The sequence below is a fragment of the Capra hircus genome, chromosome 19, assembly GCF_001704415.2.
Source record: "Capra hircus breed San Clemente chromosome 19, ASM170441v1, whole genome shotgun sequence".
NCBI classification, from domain to species: Eukaryota; Metazoa; Chordata; class Mammalia; order Artiodactyla; family Bovidae; genus Capra; species Capra hircus.
This window is the reverse complement of record NC_030826.1, coordinates 47,481,887-47,501,179: the sequence shown is the minus strand read 5'-3', so window position 1 is coordinate 47,501,179 and position 19,293 is coordinate 47,481,887. Positions and strand designations below refer to the sequence as shown.

General features: G+C 43.9%; 1 protein-coding gene across 1 annotated transcript in view; it reads right to left on the bottom strand.

Moving 5' to 3' along the window:
• DCAF7 (DDB1 and CUL4 associated factor 7) overlaps nt 1–17,462 on the bottom strand; it is a 30,796-nt gene extending 13,334 nt beyond the window's left edge. Inside the window, exon 1 of the mRNA XM_005693979.3 lies at nt 17,067–17,462. Within this exon, the coding sequence (XP_005694036.1) occupies nt 17,067–17,204 (138 nt within the window). The 5' untranslated portion in view covers nt 17,205–17,462. The remainder of the gene's footprint in view (nt 1–17,066) is intronic.

Here is a 19,293-nt window from a genome sequence, read left to right as displayed (position 1 = left end):
TAAACAACTAAGGGTGAAATTCTGGGGTCATATTGTGAGCATATGTTTAACTCTATTTTGGAAAAATAATAGCCAGTGTCTAAAGTGGTAGTGTCATTTTTCATTCTCACTAACAGTGTATGAGTTTCACATGTATTTGTCAGCACTTGGTATTGCCAGCTTTTTAAGTCATTCTAATAGGCATGAAGTAGTATTTTAATTTGCATTGCTCTAATAACTAGCCGAGAGGAGCTACCCTGCGCTGGAGGTCAGGGGCAGTGGCCAAGAGAAGCTACACGGCGTCTGAGGTAAGGAGCAGCGGCTGCGCTTTTCTGGAGCAGCCGTGAAGAGAGACCCCACGTCCAAGGTAAGTGAAACCCCATCCAAGGTAGGTGAAAACCAAGTAAGACGGTAGGCACTGAGAGAGGGGATCAGAGGGCACACTGAAACTACAATCACAGACAACTAGCCAATCTGATCACGTGGACCACGGCCTTGTCTAACTCAATGAAACTAAGCCATGCCATATGGGGCCACCCAAGACGGATGGGTCATGGTGGAGAGGTCCGACAGAATGTGGTTCACTGGAGAAGGGAACGGCAAACCACTTCAGTATTCTTGCCTTGAGAACCCCATGAACAGTATGAAAAGGCAAAATGATAGAATACTGAAAGAGGAACTCCCCAGGTCGGTAGGTGCCCAATATGCTATTGGAGATCAATGGAGAAATAACTCCAGAAAGAATGAAGGGATGGAGCCAAAGCAAAAACAACACCCAGTTGGGAATGGGACTGGTGATAGAAGCAAGGTCTGATGCTGTAAAGAGCAATCTTGCACAGGAACCTGGAATGTTAGGTCCATGAATCAAGGCAAACTGGAAGTGGTCGAACAGGAGATGGCAAGAGTGAACACTGACATTCTAGGATGTCTGAATGGACTGGAATGGATGAATTTAACTCAGATTACCAAATATCTACTACTGTGGGAAGAAATCCCTTAGAAGTGGAGTAGACATCATAGTCAACAAAAGAGTCCAAAATGCAGTACTTGGATGCAATCTCAAAAACGACAGAATGATCTCTGTTCATTTCCAAGGCAAACCATTCAAATATCACGGTAATCCAAGTCTATGCCCCGACAAGTAATGCTGAAGACGCTGAAGTTGAACAGTTCTATGAAGACCTACAAGACCTTCTAGAACTAACACCCAAAAAAGATGTCCTTTTCATTATAGGGGACTGGAAAGCAAAAGTAGGAAGTCAAGAAACACTTGGAGTAACAGGCAAATTTGGCCTTGGAGTATAGAATGAAGCAGGCCAAAGGCTAATAGACTTCTGCCAATAGAATGCACTGGTCATAGCAAACACCCTCTTCCAACAACACAAAAGAAGACTCTACAGACGGACATCACCAGATAGTCGACACCGAAATCAGACTGATTATATTTTTTGCAGCCAAAGATGGAGAAGCTCTATACAGTCAACAAAAACAAGACCGGGAGCTGACTGTGGCTCAGATCATGAAATCCTTATTGACAAATTCAGACTGAAATTGAAGAAAGTGGAGAAAACCACTAGACCATTCAGGTATGACCTAAATCAAATCCCTTATGATTATACAGTGGAAGGAGAAATAGATTTAAGGGACTAGATCTGATAGACAGAGTGCCTGATGAACTATAGATGGAGGTTTCTGACATTGTACAGGAGACAGGAATCAAGACCATCCCCAAGAAAAAGAAATGCAAAAAAGCAAAATTGCTGTCTGAGGAGGCCTTACAAATAGCTGTGAAAAAAAGGGAAGTGAAAAGCAAAGGAGAAAAGGAAAGATTTGAATGCAGAGTTTCAAAGAATAGCAAGGAGAGATAAGAAAGCCTTCCTCAGTGATCAATGCAAAGAAATAGAGGAAAACAATAGAATGGGAAAGACTAGAGATCTCTTCAAGAAAATTAGAGATACCAAGGGAACATTTCATGCAAAGATGGGCTCGATAAAGGACAGAAATGGTAGGGACCTAACAGAAGCAGAAGATATTAAGAAGAGGTGGCAAGAATACACGGAAGAACTGTACCAAAAAGATCTTCACGACCCAGATAATCACAACGATGTGATCACTCACCTAGAACCAGACATTCTGGAATGTGAAGTCAAGTGGGCCTTAGGAAGCATCACTATGAACAAAGCTAGTGGAGGTGATGGAATTCCAGTTGAGCTCTTTCAAATCCTAAAAGACGATGCTATGAAAGTGCTGCACTCAATATGCCAGCAAATTTGGAAAACTCAGCAGTGGCCACAGGACTGGAAAAGGTCAGTTTTCATTCCAATCCCAAAGAAAGGCAATGCCAAAGAATGCTCAAACTACTGCACAATTGCACTCATCTCACATGCTAGTAAAGGAATGCTTAAAATTCTCCAAGCCAGGCTTCAGCAATACATGAACCGTGAACTTCCAAATGTTCAAGCTGGTTTTAGAAAAGGCAGAGGAACCAGAGATCAAATTACCAACATCCGCTGGATCATCGAAAAAGCAAGAGAGTTCCAGAAAAACATCTATTTCTGCTTTATTGACTATGCCAAAGCTTTTGACTGTGTGGATCACAATAAACTGTGGAAAATTCTGAAATAGATGGGAATACCAGACCACCTGAATGCCTCTTGAGAAACCGATATGTAGTTCAGAAAGCAACAGTTAGAACTGGACATGGAACAATAGACTGGTTCCAAATATGAAAAGGAGTACGTCAAGGCTGTATATTGTCACCCTGCTTATTTAACTTCTATGCAGAGTATATCATGAGAAATGCTGGACTGGAAGAAGCACAAGCTGGAATCAAGATTGCTGGGAGAAATATCAATAACCTCAGATATGCAGATGACACCCACCCTTATGGCAGAAAGTGAAGAAGAACTAAAGAGACTCTTGATGAAAGTGGAAGAGGAGAATGAAAAAGTTGGCTTAAAGTTCAAGATTTAGAAAACGAAGATCATGGCATCCGGTCCCATCACTTCATGGCAAATAGATGGGTAAACAGTGGACACAGTGGCTGACTTTATTTTTCTGGGCTCTAAATCACTGCAGATAGTGATTGCAGCCATGAAATTAAAAGATACTTACTCCTTGGAAGGAAAGTTATGACCAACCTAGACAGCTTATTAAAACGCAGAGATGTTACTTTGGCAACAAAGGTCCATCTAGTCAAGGCCATGGTTTTTCTAGTGGTCATATATGGATGTGAGAGTTGAACTATAAAGAAAGCTGAGTGCCGAAGAATTGATGCTTTTGAACTATGGTGTTGGAGAAGACTCTTGAGAGTCCCTTGGACTGCAAGGAGATCCAACCAGTTCATCCTAAAGGAGATCAGTCCTGGGTATTCATTGGAAGGACTGATGTAGCTGAAACTCCAATATTTTGGCCACTTGATGCAAAGAGCTGACTCATTTGAAAAGACCCTGAAGCTGGGAAAGATTGAGGGCAGGAGGAGAAGGGGACGACAGAGGATGAGATGGTTGGATGGCATCACCAACTCAATGGACACAGGTTTTGGTGGACTCTGGGAGTTGGTGATGGACAGGGAGGCCTGGCGTGCTGCAGTTCATGGGGTCGCAAAGAGTCGGACACGACTGAGCAACTGAATTGAACTGAACTGAATAACTAATGATACTGAGCATCTTTTCATCCACTTGTTTGCCATGCATATTTATTCTTTCTTTTTGTCCTTTCAAAAAACACATATTTTTGGGGGGGGGCGCCCTGCCACATGCAGGATCTTATTACCCTGGCCAGGGATCAAACTCGTGCCATCTGTACTGGAAACTCAGGGTCTTAACCACTGCACCACCAGGAAGTCCCCTCCAAAACTTTATAATTTTAGATTCACAGAAAAGCTGGGCAGAGAAAGGTCACTCTTTGTGTTGTACAACTTCTAGGTTTTGACAAATGTAAAATGACATGTCTCCACACTGTGCAGTATCATATAGACTGTTTCTTTCACTTCATTTTTTACTAGGCTGTTTTGTTTACTGAGCTTGGGGAGTTCTTTGTATGGTCTGGATACAAGTCCCTGGTTTTATATTTTGCAAATATCTTCTCATAGTCTATGGCTGTTCCATCATTTTCTTTCAGAATTTATTGAAGAATAGAAATGTTAAATTTTGATATTAGTTTATCATTTCTCTTCTTTTACAGTTCATGCTCGTGTCCGAGCTAAGAAATTTTTGCCCAACTCCTACTCATAAATATTTTCTCCTGTGTTTTCTTCTTCCTTTATCCTGTGAATTACCTTGGTCTCCTTGTTGAGAATCCACTGCACATATATTTAAGCATCTATTTCTGGACTCTATTCAGTCCCACTGATGTATATGCCTGTCCACTGACTAGGACCACAGCATCCTGGCTACACACCAGCTTCCTAGTGAAGCCCTGAAATCAGATATTGTCAGTTCTCCAATTTTGCAATTCTTTTTCAAAACAGCTATTCTACATGTTTGCTTTTCTGTGTAAATTTTAGAAGTAGCTTGTAAAATTCTGTGCATATATATATATATATATATAAAGTCGAGATTCTGATTGGGATTGTGTTGAATCTATAATCAGTTTTGAAAAACTACTGTCTTAACAATATTGGGTCTTCTAACTCACAAACAGAACCTATTCTCCACTTGTTTAGGTTTTCTTTAATTTCTCTTACCTAAGTTTTGAAGCATTCAATATACAAGTCTTCCATTTCTTTTATTAACTTTATTCCTAAGCATTTTTATATTATTATAAATGGAATGGCTTTTAAAATTAAATTTCCAATTGCTATTGCTACTATATGAAAATACAACTGATTTTTGCCTATTAATCTTGGGTCCTGTAACTCTGCCAAATTAGTCATTAGTTTTAGTAGTTTTGTAGATTCCTAAGCATATTTCTATGTATATTGATAGATCGAGCCATCCATGCCTGACTTAAAAATAAAATCTATGTGACAACTAACACTAAATATTCATTTTTATAGAGCACCTACAGACTTCCAAAAATCATACAATGGGCCAGGGAAGATAATGTATGAAGATGTAAAAGGAGGAGAAAACCCATTGCCGGAAAATGCAACCCTGCCAAGGCTGTCTTAGGCCAATACAAGTGACGTGTCACAGGTAATATACGATTACTTGCTTATTCATAGCACAGACATAAACAGACGTTTAGAGGAAAGAGTAATAATTCAAAGTAGGCAAGTGAAGAGAAGCTGGGATCTGAGCAGACTACACAGGTCTGTGGAGCGGTTCTGAGGAGGCAGAGAAACAGAAGACATCACTGGCAGATGGGGCAGAGGAACTAACTGAATGACCCACTGGGGCAGGGGGGCAGCAAGAGGAACCACCTGAGACAGCCGCGCTGAGAACGCTAGGAGACGTGCCCCGAGCGGGCTGGGGAGCCCTGAGAGCCAACCGAGGGCAAGGGTGGCTCTCCCTCGTGCAAGCGCCTGAAACGCCGGACTATCAGGCCATGGAGGTATGAGGTATGAGTATGGGGCCTGGCAATGCTGGGCAGGACTGACCGGATCCAGAGGCTGGAGGTGGGGAGCTCAGCCCGGAGACCTACAGGGGTACAGGTGGGCAAGTTAAAGGCTTATGGTGACTGGCAGTGAGAATGGCAAGGAATAACCAGAGAGGGACACGAGAGTGAATTTGGCAGAATGAACAGTTCTTAAAGAATTAAAAAGCTGACATTCTAACCGTTGCAGAGAACAAAACATAAAGGACGATGGGACAGGGAAAACTGGGATCACGCTTGGTGGGGGAGGGAGCTCTAAAATTTAGCTTTAGAGGAGAAGCTAAATTTTGTGGCTCATTGGGCAGAATAAAGAGTAAGCCTCTCATGTAGATTCTGAGCCAGATACTACATTCAGGTATTTATTCAAATATTTACCAAGTGACTGTCAGGTGCCAGGCACTGTTCTAACTGAGGCACAAAAGGAAAAAAACCTCTCTCTAACCATGCAGGTAATACTGTAAGGCTAAATTAGAAAAGAAAAATGCTGCTACTTCTAAAAGGTGCTCTTCAGGCCACTGGAGATTTCTCTGCAAACCTCAAAATATCAGGTCCTGGGAACATGTACCACTTAGGATCCACTTAGCCAGGTGTTCAAGGCTTTGACCAGCCTACCTGATCTTCACTCTCACTGGTCTAGTCAGTGCTTTCCATCCCTCTCCTTACACTGCCCTCATGCTCTAAGCCTCGTATGTCCTTCTGTCGATCCAAGTCTGCCCAGTATTAACAAAGTGCAGGGCCATCAGGCTTCCAGGGCTCTTTACTCACCACTTGCTGGCCGTGGAACCTTGGACACGTTACTTAACTTTGCCAAATCTATTTCCATGTAAAGTGAGGATATTCCCATTACCCATACCTCACAGAGTTGTATGTAACACCTTTCACATGTAAGCTGCTCACATGGTGCCCTCCTCAGTGTATGAGCTTTTAATATTATCACATCTCACCTCCTTCATAAACCATCTTCAGTCTTCCTAACACAGTGGCCTCTCAGGCGTGCTCACTCAGTCCTGTCCGACTCCCCTGAGACCCCAGGGGCTGCAGCCTGCCAGGCTCCCCTGTCCATGGGATTTCCCAGGCAAAAATGCTAGAGTGGGTTGCCATTTCCTCCTCCAGGGGATCTTCCTGACCCGGGGATAGACCCACATATCCTGCATCTCCTGCCTGGGAGCCAGATTCTTTACCACTGAGCCACCTGCAAAGCCCTTGGTACTCATCTATTCCATCTATTTGATGACTCATCCCACACTGCCTCATGAAAGCCCTTACATGACTGTCTTATACTATTTCACTTAGTAAATGCTGTAAGAACAGGGCCTATGTCTGACTCCTGCTTGTACTGCCAATAGCAATGCTTTCCAAATCTGATGATCAGATTTACTTAAGAGTGCTTTACAAGGCCTGGGCTCCCCACCGCTAGCCCAAGATTCTGATTCAACAAGTGTCAACTGGGGCCCGTGAGTCCAGATTCTTAAGAACCTCCCCAGTGATCTGACTCACCTAGGTTTGACAACCTCTGCACAGCTGTCCCTAAGCCAGGGAAGAAGTCAAGAAATGGCCGGGATTTAATGTTTCCTGATCTTCCCAGAGACTTCATGTGTCTGCTCAGACTCCTGTTTCATCCACGGCCTAACTTGTTTCAGCTCCTCTGCTCCACGTTGCCAACCAAGTACTGACAGGAATAACAATTAGCTCTCCCTGTTATTCAGTCAGCTCCTACCAACAGTCATGTTTTGCAAATATTTTTCCTTGGCCTATCATTAAAAACTTAACGGAAGAGAATGTCCAGCTCATACAATACAGAGTGACACAGTAAAGTCTCCCATTAACCTCACCCTCAATTCTACTTACTCTCAACCCAGTCTGACATGAACTACTTTCCAAATGATTCTCTCTGCATCTGTGTATGTGTGTATTATGGTGGGTTAACACAACAACACACAGATAGGCTTGGACCATAAAATACCTTCTGCGAGGTGCTCTTAACACCACATTGGAGATCTCCTGTCAGTACAAAGAGTTCTGCCTCATTCTTCCACAGCCAGCTGCGGTGAGCACACCATAGTTTAACTGTTCATAGTTCCCGAGGTTACACCCCACTGGTTTGCTATTATAAACAATACTTTGTACACTATGAGCAAATGCTGCTATTGGGACAGGTTGCCAGAAGTGTCACTGCGGCACCCATTTCAGATATTAATGCCACAGAAACTGCGAAATAACAGATGTGTTTACGTTTTCATTTAACAGTGTGTGAGTGCCAATTTCCCTGTGTCTTTGAAAACGTTGAAAATGATCTTTGACATTTTGCTACTCTGATAGATGAAGAATGGCATTTTACTACTGAAGCTGAGCATCCTTGTTTATTATTTTTACTTCTGAGGAGCCATTTTTAATATTCGAGTGCTTATAATGGTCCAAGTATATACTTAAGGCTTCACCTTCCTCATTTAATCCTCTCAACATATCCGTAAGGTAGGTACTATTATCCTCTCTACTTTCATTAAGATACTGAGTAAAAGAGATGTGGAGTATCTTGCCCAGGATCACGAAGGTGATCACTTCCCCATACTTCAGCAATACTAGAAGAAGAAACGTAATTTTTATAGATTTGAAAGTGAGAAGAAACATCACAGGGTCATTTCCCTTAACTACCTGAGGCTGAGTGTCTTTTCCTGTCTCATGATCACTTGCATTTTCTCTACTATGTACTGGCTATTTATATGCTTTGTTCATTTTGCTATCACAGTGAGTAAATTAGCTCCTACCAGCTGTCAGGTTTTGAAAGTATCTTTCCTTGGCCTACCATCTGTCTTTTGATTTTTTTCCACATCTTTTCACACACAAAAAATGTTTTATTTGTATGTACAACTGACTCATGAACAACACGAGGTGGGGAGTGGTTAATCTGTGTATATTTTAGTATCTGAGTCCTATGCATCCTTGGATTCAACCAACCATGGGCCTTGTGTAGTTCTTATCATCGAAATATGTCCATTTATGTGGACCTGCGCAGCTCAAACCTGCACTGTTCAAGGGTCAACGGTACTAGAGCCTGTCCAGCTTTGCCTCACTTGACCCTGGATTTAATGACTGGCTTAAAGCCTTACCTCTCTTCTCCCTACTGCCCCAGAACAAGTTTCCTACTCGGTTTTCTTCTACTATGTTTGTGGGACTTTTCTTTACATTTAAATACTTGGTCTGGAATTGATTTTCATGTATGACATGTGGTGTTGAACTGTGGTGTTGTACAAGACTCTTGAGAGTCCCTTGAGAAAGGAGACCAAACCAGTCAATCCTAAAGGAAATCAACCCTGAATATTCATTGGAAAGACTGATGCTGAAATTGAAGCTCCAATACTTTGGCCACCTGATGTGAAGAGCCAATTCATTAGAAAAGACCCTGATGCTGGGAAAGACTGAAGGCAGGAGGAGAAGGGGACGACAGAGGACAAGATGGCTGGATGGCATCACTGACTCAACGGACACGAGTTTGAGCAAACTCCGGGAGATGGTGAAGGACAGGGAAGCCCGGCGTGCTGCAGTCCATGGGGTTGCAGAGAGTCAGACATGACTGAACAATGACAACAAATATGACATGTAATAGAGGACTCTAAATTGTTCTGGCAGGTAGAAAACTAATTAGGCCATGTGTGCTAAGTTGCTTCTGTCATGTCCCACTCTGTGCGACCCCATGGACTGTAGCCCGCCAGGCTCCTCCGACCACGGGATTCTCCAGGAAAGAACAGAGTGGGTTGCCATGCCCTCCTCCAGGGGATCTTCCCGACTCAGGGATGGAACCCGAGTCTCTTACATCTCCTGCGCTGGCAGGCAGGTTCTTTACCACTAGCGCCACCTGTGAAGCCAGTTACACCACAGAATGTATTAATTTTTTCCTCAGTGAATTTTATCAGTAACTACTTTTCTACAGATACTTAAATTTGCTTTGGAACATTCTGTGTGACTACATCAACTCTATGCGGTATTATTGGCTATAACTATACCAACTGCAGTATGTTTACTCTGATCTGGTAAGGCAAGTGTTCCCCTCTCTGTTTCCAAAACATTCTTCTTTGTTCCCCCCAATCTTTTTTCTTTTTTTGACATCAGTATATGGTCAAGACTCTGGAGACAGACTATTCCAGTTCTGGCCCTGCTATTACCTTCCATGTTCCTTTGGGAAGTTACTTAGCATATCTGGGCTTGAGATTCCTCAACATTCCATAAGTTTGAGGTGTTTTGTTTTTTTTTTTTTTCAATATTTATTATTTGACTGTGCTGTGTCTTAGTTGTGGCATGTAGGATCTGGTTCCCCGATCAGGGATCAAACCTGGGCCCCCTGCATTAGGAGGGCGGAGTCTTAACCACTGGACCACCAGGGAAATCCCATCCCATACGTTTTGATATGTATTATCTTTTATCAATCAGCTGATTCCTTCAACTTAAAAACTGGGTTTTTTTCCTTAATACATGGTCAATTTTTATAAATTATCTATTTAAAAAGTATATTCCTTTTCCCGCATAATCTTATATACTCGTCAGTACATGCTCATGTGTTTACATTAGTACGATCTATGACAGTGGCAGGTTCGCACAAACTGCTCCCTGCCTTCCGTCGTCAACTGTGGCTATCCTAATTTCTCCTTCTCCCCTCTCAGAGGAAGAGATCGGTTTGCCTGGATGTCTAAAAGATTCTTTCTTCACCCTTAAAATGTAGGTATTTTCCTAAGAAAGTTGTCAGTGCCAAGTGTCCTGTGTCCATTTTTCTTGAGATACACAGTTTGAAGGCATTACTTCATACCTTTCTTCTATAGTCTAACTATATATTTGAGATTTTGTGTTTCATTTCTTTGGTCTTCTTCAGAGACACCAATTATACCGGTTAGGTATTCTTTATTTTCTGTATCTACTATATTCTTCCTAATTGTTCGTTTCCCCTTCATTTTCTCAACCTGCCTTCCCTAATCTTCGCTGCTTCCAGGAGTCTGTATTCACTTTTCTTCCCTTTCCAGCGTGGGTTTTAGTTCTGGGGTAACGTTCGCTTTCTCTTCCACTGTTTTCCTGGACTCTGTCTGCTGGTGGTTCCATTTCCTCCTGTCACCATGCCTCATTTTACCTGATCTCCTGTACCCCTCTCTGCTTGGAGTTCTTTTAAGTTCTCTGAATTCATGGCGGCAGGGCTGGCCATTAATGTCCAATTAAGGTGAAAACATTCTCTAGTGTGGATACTTTACCCTACACGTGTTTCCCATTGTTTCCTCTTTCTTGTAGTATCTTGCTGTTGCTACTATGCTGATTCCTTTTGAATGAGGCAAGTTCCTTCTAGATGATCTCAAGGAAGTTCTTATGGGAAAGAGGCCAGGACTCTGTTCCAAGTTAGCATAAACACATGAAGTTTCTGCCTCTTCCCAGGCAACAGAGATGAGGAACTGTCAAGCTGCTCACGATTCAGTCTCTCACAACCTGCCTAATCCAGTGCTTTTAGAGACGATGGCATGTCTGTCTCCTTGTACAGCTAAGCTCTCCTCTTATCCAAGGTTGTTGGGGTGGGGGTGGGAACTGGAGAAGCTCCTGCTGCCAGGCATGCACCCTCTTCCACTGCCCCAAACCAAGGAGTGTTGATGTTGCCCACCAAAACCCTGTTCTGGAGACCTGTGCTGTTCCAAGCTTGACTCCTGTCTTGGCCTCGTCCTGTATTGTGTCCATCTGATCTCACTACACTCCCTTATTGTGGGAGCATAACCAAAAAGTACAATTTTAATCATCTTGTCAACATTTAGGTTATTACCCCTCTGCCCTTTCTTTCCTCCAGTCTTCTCTGTCCTCCTGCTGAACTTCTATCTCCCACACCCACTACCCTTCTGCAACTATTTGCTTCACAACACTTTACCCCAGCATGTGAGACAAATGCCGTTAAAAAAAAAAAAACCCTGAAACAAGATCATTTTTACTTAAACTGTGGAGATTACTATGTCAGATATCTCCTAAGAAGCAGGTATAAAACATTATGTATTTATTCCTCGGAGGCATGACCACGTCTTCACTTTCAATTACTTTCATGAATAACAACATAAATTACTACTCACACTACTCATACCTTATATTTTTTAAAAATTAAAAGAGTTGCTGTGTCTATCTTGATGGAGGAAACTGTATTCCTCTTTAATTACACACAGTGCTAGCGCTAGAACACAAAGGCGAACATGTGCGTGTGTGTGCGTGCGTGTGCGTGCGCAAGTATGCACGTGTGTGTGTGTAGTTTTAAAAAAGGGATCCAAATCAATAATACCACCTCTTGTCAGCGGCACATTTCCCCACAATTGTCAGTATAACCAAAACCAGCTAAAGGCAAAATTCTGACGGAATAAACCAGCTTTTCCTGACCTTTTCCGTGTCCTCCCTTCAAGCCTGTTCCTGACTGATGACTGTCGACCAATGTCTGTGGAGAGGGTCTGCCCTGGCACAGTGCCTCTTCTGCTCCTGACTCTGAGTCTAACCAACGAGCTCTGGCCCCACAGCCCCAGGCGGGACAGGCTACAGGCTACCTACAGAACACAGATTCACCCCTTGTTCACATCACAGCATCTCCAGAAAGTCTGTGTGAGCCAGGTCAGGGCAAAAAGCAATAAAGCAGCAGAAGCTTTATCTAGTGGTCTCATGGAGGAATTAGTGCTCTCACTGTCTAGAAAAAAAAAAGGAGGAAATTAAAACCAGAGAGTTTGATACTTTAAATTCTCCTGCTTGCAGTCTTGCCAGAGACAGATGGCGCACTGCAAAATTCTAAGTAGCTATCAAAAACACTTATGTGTACCAAAACACTTTCTCTTTATTGCTGCCAATTTCACATCTGCTAAAAAGGATACAGAAGGTTACCAAGTATCATCACTGTGCCTAAAACACAGTACATACTTATTGAATTAATGAACAAATGAATGGGAATCCTGAAAGGCTGCCAGAAATACTGAGAAATCAAAACTTGTATGCCAGGGTCAAAATCATTATGTGTCAAATAGATAAAGTAACTCAGCATTAAAGATCTCATAGGAATCATCACAGGCTGACAAGGCAAGCATTCATCCCATGTGAATTTGAATTACAAGGCAGTCTTACTCAGACTCACTACTGATAGTCTTCAGAAAGCAGGAGGTATACCTACGGTTTCTCCTCAGAATCTCAAAAATGTTTTCTAGATGCTATATCTTAAAGCACAAATGGTCAGCTAGTTAACTATTAGTGCAAAATAAATCCCAATCACACTGCCAGCTCTAGTCAAAATCCACCCTGAAATATACAACTAAGTGGCATAGAAGCCCAGGAACTGCTAGTTATCTTTCTCCACCAAACAAAGGAAATGCCACTTGTCTAAAGACCACAGATACTGTCAAGACTCGGGAAAAATGCCAGCATTCTTCTATAGTTACTTGTCTAAGCCAGGCAGAACAAGAGAGAATGGGCTTCAACTAGCACATTATGGTTCTCCAAGTCCAACAACAAGAAGCTTCTAGACCACAAAGTAGGTTTGGTTCAAAGGAACCAAGGGATTTTTTCCCCCAGGTCTTTAAAAGTCAAAGAATGAACACAATGACTTTTCGCCGTACCTTTACCGAACACTCATATCATTCTCCTAGATGATATTTCGGCTACATGTACAGTAGTGATGTGATCGCTATGTGCCAGGCAGAGTTTCTAAACCCATCACATTTAAAACTCCTTTCATCTTCTTCACTACCCTCATTTTACAGATGAGGAAACTGAGGCACAGGCTTTCAGTTGGCGAAGGCCACGCAAAACTGGGAAGCGGCAGGACTGAGATCTCAACCCAGGCCCCTTCAAAGAGGCTATCCGGTGATTGAGCTTTTCATGGGATGGAAGGGCAGAACCATTATTTAGGCACATGCAGATACAAAAAATGATTCCCGCCTCTGGTCAGGAGATGGAAAGGTACTTCCAGGGAAATGGTCTTGCAGCGCCACCTGGACCACCTGTGTCTGAATCACCTGGGTGTCTTTTAACTTCAGGAGTGAAGCCCAGGAAGGTATAAGTCCCTCAGAGAAGTCACACACACGCTAAATTTTAGAAAACCATGTTCCAACACCAGTGCTGCTCTATCCCCCAGCAGAGACCACACACACACACACACACACACACACACACACACACACACACACAGAACATAAAACATTATCATCAATAATGGGCCTCTTTAATCCAGATGTAGATGATAGAATTTAGCTCTTTACACTGCGGCAATTCCCAAATTTATTCAGGAGACGGAACACCTAAAAGTCAAGTTGTCCTTGAAACACTAACAGATTTCATTCTATCAAACTACAAATAATTTTACTACAGGAAAGTATGATGACATTAACACAAAAATTTTTTTAAATTATGATCATGTTTTCTTAATGTCTCAGAGTAGGAAAATCGGCTTTTTTATCAATGTTAATTTGCTGAGTCAATTTATTTTGTCTTCTACCGGCAGTCACTATTGACAGCGAACAGGAATCAACGGTCTGAGAATTTCAACCAATCATTTTTAAGCTCCTCTAAAACATCAAGTCTGGCACCTCCATGCCAGGTTTTTCCAAAACTGAGCCTGATAATCACTGTGTGGCAGCTAGATTTACTGCCCGTCAGCCCCAAGGCACAGGGCTTCTTACCTTGAGGTTCATGAACTTGAGTTGGAAAAAATCACATTTTCACAAACCTCTAGCCGAAATTTACCATCTCCATCCATTATAAATGGAGGCAGTTACTCACCACGGCATTAATATCTGTGATTTGTCACTAACAGAAATCACTGCATTTTTTCATATCACACCACAGTGAACATCCTGAAATGCTACTACTTCAAAATTAATGGATGATGTCATCTAATGAGTTAATTTTAAAATATATAGACGGGAAAGGCTACCCACACCAGTATTCTGGCCTGGAGAATTCCCTGAACTGTATAGTCCATGGGGTCGCAAAGAATCAGACACAACTGAGCGACTTTCACTTTCACTTCTTTAAAAGTGTTTTTAATAACTATAGCTCAATACAATGGTTTCCTTTGTAACCTTATGTATTTTATGCATTTGAAAACATAATTATGAACAGAGGTCTGTTGGCTTCAAAGTGCCAAAGGTGTCCATCTCTCTCTCACACACACACACACACACACACACACACACACACACACGTTAAGAACTCTAACCTAGATAGGTGGGGACACAAAAACAGAAGGCAAGATGCTGCATTGCCTACACCATGCAAGTGAGTTAAGACAGAGGTAACCGCTTGCTTGTTGCTCCTAGGATTAGCAGTTTGCATCTCCCTAAAACCGCACTGCCTGTGTTGCCTGGCACAAACAAGGAGCTCCATACAGTTACTAAATGGAAGGACAAACTTTGGGGTGGAGTTCCTGCAACAGAGGTTTGACACCAATAACTCCACTGATTGCACCAGCAGCCTAACGGTGTAGCTCAGTTTCTCCCCTCTTGGAAACGGGGCTCCTAGATTGTGAGGCCACTCTCACCTTCTGAGATGGCCCACACTCTGTCTGTGGAGTGTGTTTCTTTTAATAAATCCACTTCTTACCTATTACTTTGTCTCTCACCGAACTCTTCCTGAGATAAGACATCAAGAACCTGGGGCTCAATGCTGAAAACCCCCCCCCAGGTGGAGGAAGCTGACGGTATGCTCTCACAAGCATGCAGAGCCCAGAGCAGCTGCAACCAGAAGGTTGATGATGCTGACTCCCACTTACCTCACCACCCACCAATCACAACCCATCGGAAGAATGCCCACGAGCTGATCACCCTCTCTTTGAACCATTTCTATAAAACTTCTCACTGCTCCCTCCAGGTTGGAACACACAGTTATGAGGGCATTAGCCCACTGTGGCCCCTTTTGCCTTGACAAAGCAATAAAGATATTCTTTTCTACTTTGCCCCCTCGCCCCTCAAAATATGACCCTGCAAGAACTTGCAAGGCAAAAAAAATCAGTGTGAAAGACTCAAGCCCTTTGAAAGATACGTTTTACTTTTTTTTTCTTCCCAACATGTATTCTTAAAACAACAGTTTTATTTCACTTCACACATCAGTACCTTGAATTCTATTCCCCACTCTGCTATGCACAACCCGGCCATTAGGAAGAAAGAGGCAACCGAGAAAAGGAAATAAAGCTATGTCTTTTAAGGCTAAGTCTTGTCAGGACTCTCTGCTTTCTGTGGGCAATGGATGGGCCCCAAGATCAGTGCATATTCCCTGGGATTTGTTTGTAAATTATGTATATATGATGTTTGGGTAATGAGAGTCCATCACTTTCATCAATTTCTTAAAGGATTCCAGAAAGGTTAAGACTTAACTCCAGAGAAACAGATGTGCTCCTGAAAATCTGTAAACAAAGTTACAATGTTCAAATGTTTTTTACAGGACCTTTATGTTTAAAAAAGAACTTGCCTACAACAATCTGTGGGTGAGAAATAATAAAACTGACCTGTGCAGTGCCCCATCGCCAGTCACTGGACTAGACAGGGCATCCAACCCTAGAGCACCTGCCTTTCTTCCCTGCACCATGCCTGTCAACATCCACATAGGCTATTCTTCCTAAGTCACAGTGCTCATAGTGTCAAGCAGGTGTACAGGCTTTAAACACCGCTAAGCACGGCTCTCAGTCGCTCTGATTACGATCAATCACCACGTTTACTCTAATACAAAATGGAAGAGATTTAAAGAGCAAAGGAAAGAAAATTCTTCCACTAACTTATTCAACAACTTTCAAAAACAAATTTATACTGCACTACCAGCTTAAAGTTTCCTCCTACTACCTTCTATGAAGGATTCTCAAATTCCGGATGTCCAGAAAGACTTACTGCTCAAGGCTATATCTCTGTATTAGCAAGAAAGATGCCAAGATAAGATACACCAAGTTAACATCCTTCTCTATTTGGAAAACAACGGCGGGATCACTGGTCAAGATTTCCAAAAGGAGATCGCGGTGAAGAGGAGGAACACGAGGTCCCAACAGCGATGGCAATCCCGACAAATCCATCAATAATAGTACCTGCCGGTGGGTGTAGGGGGCGAGAAAGCCTGCGCAATAACCAGACCTAACAGAAATCTAGTGTGGCCAGAGGGGAATGACCATCGTAAGCGCATTTTCTTCACAGCCATCATTCCCTCATCCATCTTCTGCCCCCTAAATTGAAGCAGTGCAGCAGGGGAGCGGATACTAGTGATAAATGGCATAGCTCTGGGGTGTAAACTTGGGTTTGAGACCTGTTTCCGTCACGAAATAACTGACCCGGGTAAGCTGCAACACGGTGCCTCAGTTTCCCCATCAGTAAAATGGGGGTAACTACACTCCTGACTACCCAGGAATGTTTCAAGGATTAAATGCGATAAAGAGAGCGAAACTCTCTGCACAGGACCAGACACAGAGGAACCGCTCCGTGGTGCTAAGGCAAGTCCGCAGGAGGGTCCTGGGGTCTGGGCTCCGGCCCAGAAAGGGCGCTCCCCGGGGCCCGCTCCCCGCCAGCTGGGTTCCGAGCCCCTGCCCGGCCCACCTTGTTGTTGTACTCCTCCACGAAGCTGCCCAGCGCCAGGCGAAAGCGCTTGTCGGGCCGCACGCTCCAGTTCATGGCGTAGACGGTCCAGGGCGCTTCATACTTGTAGATCTCCTTCCGTTTGCCGTGCAGTGACATGGTGGAGGCGAAGGGGCCGCAGTGAGGACCGGGACGGGAGCGGGCTGTTGCGAGCCGGGCGCAAAACGGGCAGGGAGCCGGGCCTGGGACCCAGGGGTCCGAAGGGAGGCGGGGCGGGGGCGGGCAGGGACGGCCTAGCCCGGAAGCGGGGCGGTGGCAACAGACAACGACTGCCGGGCCCGACCCCCAGTTTCAAACCAGCTTTGGCTCGGACAACAACCACCTTCCGTTTGAGACACTGCCCCGCCCACTCGGAACGGAAGCCACGCGACCCCCGCAGCGCCGCTGGCCGTTGGCTGTCTGACACGTCTTTTCGAACGGTTCCTTCCCCTCATTGGCTATTGTGCCCTAAGCTTTTGAAACCTCCTTGCTATTGGCCTAAGTGTTTGTCATTCCAGCCACTTGCCCCGCCCAACTCCGGAGGTGGGGCAGGCGCTTACACAATCCCAAAGATCATTGGCTGACAAAGGTGTCAGTCAGAGAGATAACGGCGCAGTGCGGGTGAATGGGGGCGTGGGTGGCCAAGCGGCTGGCAAGCGAGGCAGTGGGGCTCGGAGTTCTAGGCCAAGTGTGTGACTTGCTCTCATTTCCCCACTGCAGCTGCTAGTCCCAGAAGCTACTCCACGCTGTCGAGTAAAAATGAAAATTCTCCCTTACCGGAGGACCTGCTGTATTTCAGGGCTCTGAGTTTGGTGGCCTGGCTGCCTGGCCTGTGCCGGAACGCGAACCTCTTTAATTCCCCGCTCGTGCCAGCGTCCCAGTTAAGCCGTAATGGTGTCCCCCAACGCCCCAAGGACAGGCCGCGAACACATCGTTTTCACATGGACACACCGATGTGTACTCGGGCCCAGGCCCAGCTACAGTCCGGCTTTCGTGCGCTCTCCTTGTCATCGTAAAAACGCTTGGAATTCTAGGGTCGGCCCTCAGCAGGCGGCAGCCACACCAGCGTGGCTCTCACTGTTTATTCCACCCCATTTCATCCTTCCCGCTAGGGTACCAAGGCAATTGCTAATCCAGCCCTAAATGCTGTATCTGTGTCTTCAGTTTGAAATGGAGAAAGGTCTGATTCTAGGTAACATCTGTATATAATTTAAATAGTTTCCAATGGTTTGCTTTCAAAACAACTAAAGGAGGCTTGTAGTGAATTGTTGGTGATAACATTAAGTATGGGCCTTCCCAAGTGGCGCTAGTGGTACAAAGAAACCCGCCTGTGTAATGCAGGAGACGCAGGTTCGATCCCTGGGTGGGGAAGATCTCCTGGAGGAGGAAATGGCAACCCAGCCCAGTATTCTTGCCTAGAAAACCCCATCGACAGCAGAGCCTAGCGGGCTACAGTCCATGGGGTTGCAAAGAGTCAGACACGACTGAAGTGACTTAACACATCATTAAGTATAGCTTTTAGTGATGTGATTGTTAACACAACTCAGAATTCAAAGAACTGAGTGTCACTGTTATATATATAACAACCCCCTTAAAGTAACTTCTGCTTCCTTATGTGAACAACTTTCTCTGGGCTTATTATGTTTTACTGTAACAAAAAAATAATATTTATCCACTCACATGAACTAATTGAGAGAAAAATTCCCCTTTTAAGAGGTGTATGTCAATAAAATTTTAGTTTCTATAAAAATTTAAATAGAAGTATTTATGTTGTTTTGAAAAACCCAGTACTAATAAGTGTAACCCTTAAAATGTAACCCTTAAATTATGTGTGTGTGTGTGTGTGTGTCACAAACACATATGATAAGGTTATCAACAATATACTTTCAAGCATGGTAGTAAATTACATGTTGGGTAAACTTTGAATGGAATAGAGTGAAATTATGAGCAAAGCAAGGGCTTCCCTGGTGGCTTAGACTGTAAAGAGTCTTCCTACAATGTGGGAGACCTGGGTTCGATCCCTGGGTTGGGAAGATCCGTTGGAGGAGGGCATGGCAACCCACTCCAGTATTCTTGCCTGGAGAATCCCCACAGACAGAGGAGCCTAGAGGGCTACAATCCATGGGGTGGCAAAGTCAGACACGACTAAGCGACAAAGCACAGCACACACATGAGCAGAGAAAAAGGAACAGTGTTAAAGAAGAGCTTA